At 37.9% G+C, this 8,728-nt stretch overlaps 1 protein-coding gene across 1 annotated transcript; it reads left to right on the top strand.

Annotated features, from left to right (window-relative positions):
* The first annotated feature begins 1,593 nt into the window (after positions 1 to 1,593).
* On the top strand, positions 1,594 to 5,429 carry LOC116633043 (60S ribosomal protein L12-like). The gene is made up of 2 exons (XM_032405309.1): positions 1,594 to 1,624; positions 4,906 to 5,429. Exons 1-2 carry the CDS (start codon positions 1,594 to 1,596, stop codon positions 5,427 to 5,429), a joined length of 555 nt encoding a protein of 184 aa, XP_032261200.1.
* The last annotated feature ends 3,299 nt before the right edge of the window (positions 5,430 to 8,728 follow it).

The raw sequence follows: 8,728 nt of genomic DNA, 5'->3' as shown, positions 1-8,728 counted from the left end.
TTTAAGGAGTTTGTCTAATTTACAGAGTTGGTTAAGTGTCAGAAATCAAAGCCCTATTTGTCTTGCTCTTTCTGGGAAACCATACAACTCCCTATGACTCTGCTTGAGTATTCTCAAAAGAACTACATGTACATCAGCACCCTCATATTCCTTCAGAAGATAGGTGCATTTACTCTTTTCCTGAGAGGAGGAAACTGGAAAGGGATGTGGGTAATCTGACTGGGAAAAACCTTATTGCCCTGGACCCTAGTAAGGGTGCAAAAGATTTCTATGCATAAGACAAGTTGTATCTTGTCTTTTGGTGCTTATTTCACAAATAAATAGAACTACCACAGTCCTTCGGAACTTCTGGCCTGCACTTTGGTTAGCCAGGATCTGCGCTTTCTGGCCCAGCTTCTTAATGGCCCCTTATTGGGCCTTTTCTTTAAATGGAGAGGGACAGAAAATAGGCAGTATGGACCTCAGATGGAAGTCATGCCCTTTAGCCATTTTTATTTCAATAAAGCTGATATCACTATCCTCTTTTGGCCATCAGTTGTTTGAAGGTATCCTTCCAATATTTTGAATTCAAAAGAAAGATGGGTGTTGGGACACCCAACTCCAACAAACCAGAGGCCATCTTCTCAGAATGTTTGGTGCTCTAAGACCATCTACAACTTTAAAGCCATGGGTGTTGATTTGCCAATACTTATAAAGAGCATTGAAAGGTTTACATTTCTGGAATTCTAGATTTCCTTTCAACTACTGATAGCAAATGAATGTGTTAGAAGCACTAAGAACAACCTCTAACATATATATGTGTGAAATGAGTGAATGAGGAAGCATGGTGAAAAGCAGACCAAGATTGATGCACAAAAAAGTTTACCAGAGCATCATGTACCAAGATAAAAACCATTGGAAATAAAAGTCTTAAAAGCAGAACATTAGTAGGCTTTATGATTAACATCTTATCTATATAATAAAATACACAGCCAAGGATTTGTGGTTATTAAACTATAATGATGTTAGAAAATGGACTTGATACAATACAACCAAACAAAATTGTATATAAAATTACTTTAATTACCCCTATGGGAAAAGCATAGCATATTGGAGAAGATTCTGAGAAGTTGGAAATCTGAGTTCACGCTTCCCACTCCCCCCTTCCCAAACCTCTCTCTGGAATAGCAATTATCAAATGGAACTCTTAGCAGACAGAGCGGCAGCAGATGGCCAGATAAGGTGTTTGTTCACTGCAATGGGTTGCTTTGATCAGGGGATTAAAAGGCCAAAACCCAGCCAAGGTTCTTCCCACTAAGTCATTCACTCTGAAGAGTACTGCATTCACGTGGGGTGGGAGTGGGGGGACACCTTTGCCTTACTGACACCAAGTGGCGGTGTGTGGCAGACACACGGGGTGCTGTGACTTGAGTAGTTGCACCAATCGAGAGATCCTGACTGTCCTGAGGTTGACATGAGGGATTGCAGCTGTAGGTCTTCATTTTCCTTACTACCTGGTGACCGCTGATGAATCAGCATTACCTCTAGAAGAGCAGGTTTGCTTTCTGTAAACTCTGTGGCTCAAACACAATTCAACTTCCTTCTTTGACAGGCATGGGCTTAATTGGTTGGAAAGGTTGGAAAGGTAAAGATGTGATATATCAAGAAGCAATGCGATCAGAATCAACTAGTTGTGATAGAGTTGGCTTCACATAACCATCCGCAGGGCCCATTTTTCCACCCTTACCTGTCTGGGGTCAAGTTGGGGAAAGAAGGTACTGTTGCCTGATGCTTGAATGGACTCTGCCTACATGGCTCCCAACATATTTGTACAATTTATATTTTTTAGTTTCTTTGGCAAGTGAAATGATACAAATTAGTCTACTCAAAAGACCCTTGTATCTTGTCCATTGGTGAGTTCAAGCAGTCAGTAGGACTATGACCTAAGAATCTTTATCAACCTTTTGAGGAGATTTGAGAGAAAAGACCTCCTGACTGCATTCTTGTGGAATATCACAGATATGCTTGGGCCCCATATAATATTCACAGGGCAAAATCATATAGCAATTTCCTACCCCTTATTTTTTTTTAAGATTTTATTTATTTATTTGACAGAGAGAGAGACAGCGAGAGGGAACACAAGCAGGGGGAGTGAGAGAGGGAGAAGCAGACTTCCTGCTGAGCAGGGAGCCCGATGCGGGGCTCGATCCCAGGACCCTGGGATCATGACCTGAGCTGAAGGCATATGCTTAACGACTGAGCCACTCAGGTGGCCCTCCTACCCCTTATTCTGACACCAGGAAAAGCAAGCAAAGAGCTGCACACAAAAATAATAAATGTACTTCATAGGGTGCTGTGACTTGAGTGGTTGTACTAATCAAGTAGGGAGAAACCAAGGATGGCAGAGAACACAGCTGGGAAATGTGACTTGTCACCTGCCAAGCTCTGAATGATGATCTAGAACCTGGCTAGCTGCCAATTTAATAAGTACATACCAATATCCATCCAATCTGGCACACAAAAGGCACAATAACCATTCTGGACAGCTTTGAGACAATATCTCATAATTTTTAAGAAGTACATACCTTATACCATTAGTTAGCTACATTAGAGAAATTCTCAAAATATTTGCATAAGGAGAGATGTAGCACATTATTTTCAGAATTGTTCATATCAGGAAATAATCATAAAAAATCAAAATGTCCACCAGGAGTGGAAAAATAATTAAGTCGTTGCTATTCTTTTAATATATCAGTTCAAAATAATAAATTAAACTGGCAGGGGTAGATAAATGAATTAGATATACATGTGTCAACATTGATATATCATAAACATAACACTGTGTGAAAAGTTGCAAAAGGGCATATTGTATGATGTCAGTTATGAATATTTTAAAAACACATAAAATAGTACTAGATATTCCTTACAGATATAAATATATGGTGTAAAGAATAACACAGCTACAGAAGGCCACACACCAACCTCAGTAAAATAGTTACTTTTGGGAGGAAGGACAGGAATGGAAAGAAGAGGGATTTCAATCATACCTGAAACATTTATTCCTATAAACAAAAATAACATGAAACAATTACAGCAAAATGTTAACATTTTATAAATCAGAGCAGTGAACTTGAATTATTTTTATATTACTGTCTTTCTTTTTTTATATGGTTGAAATGATTCAAAATGAAAACAAATCTAAATGTCCTAAGAGTTATTCAATGGTATGGTTGCCCTCAGTAGCTTATCACGGTTTCAGTGTTAAAGCCATACACAAGACGCTTGCTTTGGGTTTTTTTCCTCCACATATAGACAGATTCAGTATCTCCATTGCTCCCCCTCTTGGAAGGCAGTGTGTTATGGTAGAAGTCATGTGGAAATCAGAGAGGCTTCATGGCACTAATTCCTTGGATTGTTTTTAATTACGGGGAATAAAGTGTTGCACAAGACATGGGGTCTGCCTCCTAATGGGTGTTAATTCCTTACCTTTTCCAATACTCACTTTCTAGATGGCCAAGCAGATCTTGAGAACAAGCTACCCATACCTGTTTTTCAGGCTGTGGTGCCCCTAGATGGAAAGCTTTCCTTTATTTTTCTGTGCTGTGGAAGTTTGAGTGCTGTGCAATGTTAAGCAGCCTTTAAATAATTCAAATCCGTTTTCTCCCTTCCTTCCTTCCTTCCTTCCTTCCTTCCTTCCTTCCTTCCTTCCTCCCTCCCTCCCTCCCTCCCTCCTTCCCTCCCTTCTTTTCTTCCTTCCATCCTTTCTTCTTTCCATCCTTTCTTCTTTCTTTCCTTACTTCTTTTTTTCTTTCCAATTACCTATAGTTCTCATTTCAGCATTTAATCCCTCACTTCCCCATTATTACTGTATAAGCATCTCATGCCCTGTCTCATAATGTGTCCTTGGAAAAGTCAATATGCCTCACTAACACTCAGTTTCTTGGCCTTTAAATAGAGGTATTGTAAAAGATCTTTTTCTAAGGGACTTTTGGCACTAATATTTTACAATTTCAGAATCCTAATAGTATATAAATTGTCTTCTGAAATAGAAAGGGATATTACAATGTTACTTTCACATTCCACAGAGCTACTGCTTATCTAGAGTGGCAGGTGAGAAAGAGAGAGATAAAACTACAATCCCCTAGAAATCTCTCAAAATTTCTTTGATGGAGAAGGTTGTTTTCAGTTTAAACAAGCCTGTTCTACGTTGCAGTGTGAATTTAACTGGGGGATAACTGAAAAAGATACTTATGATAAACATACCCTTACTATTTGAAGAACAAATACCATAAATACATATGTGATAGTAAAGAAATAGAAGAGATGAGCAAGGAATCCTTCCAGGCAAGATCTACTGTTAACAAGGGGCACAAGGTATGTCTGTTAACTCTGGGTCATGGCCTTTGTGCATGGAAGTTCAATTTTAGAATGCTGCTGTATTATCAACATAAATAAGATTTCTGTTTTTAAGTGTAAGTTAAAGACAAATTGTTTCTTGTTTATTGGTATTAGCTATATTGGGTTTGAGCTCAAAGATTATTTTTGTTACCTCTTCCATTCTTTAAACCTTCTTGAAATCTGTATGCTAGAAAAGAAGAGCTTATCAAAGCAAAAACATTTTACTTTTTTATTTTATTTTTAAAGATTTTATTTATTTATTTAAGAGAGAGAGAGCACAGGAGGGGATGAGGGGCAAAGGGAGGGGAGAGGGAGAAGCAGACTCCCCACTGAGCAGGGAGCCCCACTCGGGGCTCAGTCCCAGGACCCTGGGATCACCACCTGAGCCAAAGACAGACACTTAACTGACTGAACCACCCAAATGCCCCAAAGCGAGAGCATTTTAATATGCTTTTGGATATCATTAAATTGAGTCGCTGTTAAATGGCAGATCTTAATTGTAAAACTTTTTTAAAAGTTTGCTAACAGTTCATCTGACATCAGCCACCTCTGCCACGCCGCCTAAGTTTGACCCCAACGAGATCAAAGTTGTGTACCTGAGGTGCACTGGTGGCGAAGTCGGTGCCACATCTGCCCTGGCCCCGAAGATCGGCCCACTAGGTCTGTCTCCAAAAAAGGTTGGTGATGACATCGCCAAGGCAACCAGTGATTGGAAGGGTCTAAGGATTACAGTGAAACTGACCATTCGGAACAGACAGGCCCAGATTGAAGTGGTACCTTCTGCCTCTGCCCTGATTATCAAAGCCCTCAAGGAACCACCAAGAGACAGAAAGAAGCAGAAAAACATTAAACACAGTGGAAATATCACTTTTGATGAGATTGTCAATATTGCCCGACAGATGCGACACCGATCTTTAGCCAGAGAACTCTCTGGAACCATTAAAGAAATCCTGGGGACTGCCCAGTCTGTGGGCTGCAGTGTGGATGGCCGCCACCCTCATGACATCATAGATGTCATCAACAGTGGTGCGGTGGAATGCCCCGCTAGTTAATGACAAAGGAGAATGTTTCAATAAAGGATCATTTGACAACCAAAAAAAAGAAAAGAAAGTTTGCTAATCACTTAGCATTATACCCTCTAGGCCCAACCATGTTGTTGCAAATGGCAATATTTTATTTTTTATGGCTGAGTAATATTTCTCTGTGTGTGTGTGTGTGTGTGTGTACATACCACATATTCTTTATCCATTCACTTATGGATGGATACTTGGGTTGCTTCCATATCTTGGCTATTGTAAATAATGCTGCAATAAACATAGGGGTGCATATATCTTCTCAAATTAGTGTTTTCATTTTCTTTTGGTAAGTACACAGTAGTGGAATTATTGGATCATATGGCAATCCTATTGATTTTTTAATTTTTTGAGGAAACTCCATCCTGTTTTCCACAGTATCTACACCAATTTGCATTCCCACTAATAGTGCATAAGGGTTCCTTTCCCTCCACATTCTCATTAAAACTTGTTATTTTTTGTGTTTTTGATTTTAGCCATTCTGACAGGTGTGAGATGATATCTCATTGTGATTTTAATTTGCATATCACCTAATTATTAGTGATATTGAGCATCTTTTCATGTATCTGTTGGCCATTTGTATGTCTTTGGAAAAATTTCTATTCAGAAACTCTGTCCATTTTCTTTTTTTTTTTTTTTAAGATTTTTTTTATTTATTTGACAGAGAGAGACACAGTGAGAGAGGGAACACAAGCAGGGCGAGTGGAGAGGGAGAAGCAGGCTTCCCATTGAGCAGGGAGCCCGACGCGGGGCTCGATCCCAGGACCCCAGGATCATGACCCGAGCCGAAGGCAGACGCTCAACGACTGAGCCACCCAGGTGCCCCTGTCTATTTTCTAATTAGAGTATTTGGCTTTTTTAGTGTTGAGTTGTATAAATTCTTTATATATTTTGGGTACTAACCCCTTATTGGGTATATAACTTGCAAATATCTTCTCCCATTCTGTAGGTTGTCTTTTTGTTCTGTTATTGTACACCTAAAACTAAAATAACACTGTATGTTAATTATATTTCAATAAAAAGAAAGAAAGAAAAGAAAAGAATAAAAAAGAAAAAGATAAAGAGATTAAAAATAAACATTTTATAAATACTTAAAAAAAGAAGTTTGCTTGTCAGAGTTCAGGCTTGAGTAAAAACTGCAGACAGCCAAGCCAAGAACAATACCACTCATTTCTCCAAAAGCTAAATTAGACAACTTCATTAATACTCTTCATATTTAAGAAGGGGGGGAAATCGGAGGGGGAGACAAACCATGAGAGGACTCTGAAAAACAAACTGAGGGTTCTAGAGGGGAGGGGGGTGGGAGGATAGGTTAGCCTGGTGATGGGTATTAAAGAGGGCATGTTCTGCATGGAGCACTGGGTGTTATGCACAAACAATGAATCATGGAACACTACATCAAAAACTAATGATGTAATGTATGGTGATTAACATAACAATAAAAAATTAAAAAAATACTCTTCATATTTATGTTTTGGAAGAAGTAAGAGTAAATAAAGTTGTTGGCAAGAATAAACATTTTACTCTTTATAATAAGGTGCAGAAAATACATATGTTTGCCCATAGTCAAAAGCCTAGTTGTTTCATAAACTAGCTGAAACTTGAGGCTAAAATGATTACCACTATCATAAAATTAACTTCTGGTATCAGGAATACGTCTGGATGGGTGAGTCAGCAAACTGATAAGAGTAGGTAGCTCCAAACTCTTGTCCCTCCACAAAAACATCAAAAAGTAAGCAGCAATTGCCAGAATTTACTTTGTCAAAACTCTGGAAAACAAAGATTTATAACAACTGATTGAATGGTGGGTCAAGAAAAAGGCAACTTAAAATGGTAGCAAAGCTTTGTGGTGTTTTCACTTACCCTTGGCCACCCTCCTCAGCTCTCAAGTCTTGAAGATGGTACCCTGCATTCCCAGTGTAGGATTTTGGTCCCTGATTCCAGATGGAGCCGAGCAGACCTTATTTGCAAATTATTGCATTTGTCTGTTCTAACCCATCTGCTGGTTCCCTAAAGTCTAGGAGGAAAATCTAGGAAACAGTTTATTTGGGAAATTAGGGGATGCAAAAGTATCTGTATCAATACTGCTAAATTTAGAAAGTCGTGTTCAAAATAAAGAATACAAAAACAACAAAACCAATGAAACAAGAAGTTTGATTCTTTGAAAATATCAACAGAATGAACTAACCATTACCTAGAATAACTAAAAAAAGAGAGAGAATATACAAATACAGATGTGAAAGTCAAACGTGAAAGTGGAGACATTACTACCAACCTTACAGAAATTAAAAGGATTATGAAAGAATGCTATGAATAATTCTAGGCAAACAAATTAGATACCATAGATCAAATGGACAAATTCCTAGAAATACATAAAATACCAAAACTGACTCAAGAAGAAGTAGTGAGATTGTTTTCTTGACTTCTTTTTTTGGATAGTCATTAGCATATAGAAATACAACTGGTTTTTTGTATGTCTACTTTATATTCTGCAACTTTACTAAATTTATTTATTGATTCTAACAGGTTTTATGATGTCTTTAGAGTTTTCTACATATAAGATCATCATCTGCCAACAAAGATAATTTTTCTTCTTCCTTTCCAATTTTGGTGCCTCTTATTCTCATTTCTCACCTAATTATTCTGCCTAAGACTTCCAGTACTATGTTTAATGGAAGTGATAAGATCAGTCATCCTTGTCTTGTTCCTGATACTAGAGGAAACATTTTCAGTTTTTCACATTTGAGTATGATGTTACATGTGGGATTTTAGATATGGTCGTTATTACAGTGAGGTAAATTCCTTCTATACATAGTTTGTTGAAAGTTTTTGTCATAAAAGAGTGTTGAATTTTGTCAAGAGCCTTTTCTGCATCAAATAAGGTGGTTATGTGTCTTTTAATCCTTCATTCTGTTAATGTAATGTATCACATTAATTGATTTGCACATATTGAACTATCCTTCCACCCCTGGAACAAATCCCACATGATAATGGTGTATGTTCCTTTTAATGTGCTGTTGAGTTCAGTCTGCTAGTATTTTATTAAGGATTTTTGCATTTATGTTCATCAAAGATATTGGCCTACAGTTTTCTGTTATTATATAGTCTTATCTGCCTTTGGCATCAGGGTAATGTTGGCCTCATAAAATTGATTTGGAAGTATTCTCTTTTCTCCAATATTTTGGAAGAGTTTAAGAAAGATTGATATTAATTTTTCTTGAACAACACTATAGACCAAACAGACCTACAGACATTCAAAGCATTCTACACAACAGCAA

This window comes from Phoca vitulina, unplaced genomic scaffold (assembly GCF_004348235.1).
Source record: "Phoca vitulina isolate PV1807 unplaced genomic scaffold, GSC_HSeal_1.0 scaffold1, whole genome shotgun sequence".
Classification (NCBI taxonomy): domain Eukaryota; kingdom Metazoa; phylum Chordata; class Mammalia; order Carnivora; family Phocidae; genus Phoca; species Phoca vitulina.
The sequence above is the reverse complement of the archived record's forward strand: the minus strand, read 5'-3'. Positions and strand labels throughout refer to the sequence as shown.

Bases quoted from the DNA above. Each gene is read 5' to 3' on its own strand.
- LOC116633043 (XM_032405309.1), top strand. From the start codon at position 1,594: ATGGGCTTAATTGGTTGGAAAGGTTGGAAAG. The intron at 1,625-4,905 runs GTAAAGATGTGA...GTTTGCTAACAG, and splicing joins TGGTTGGAAAGGTTGGAAAG to TTCATCTGACATCAGCCACC.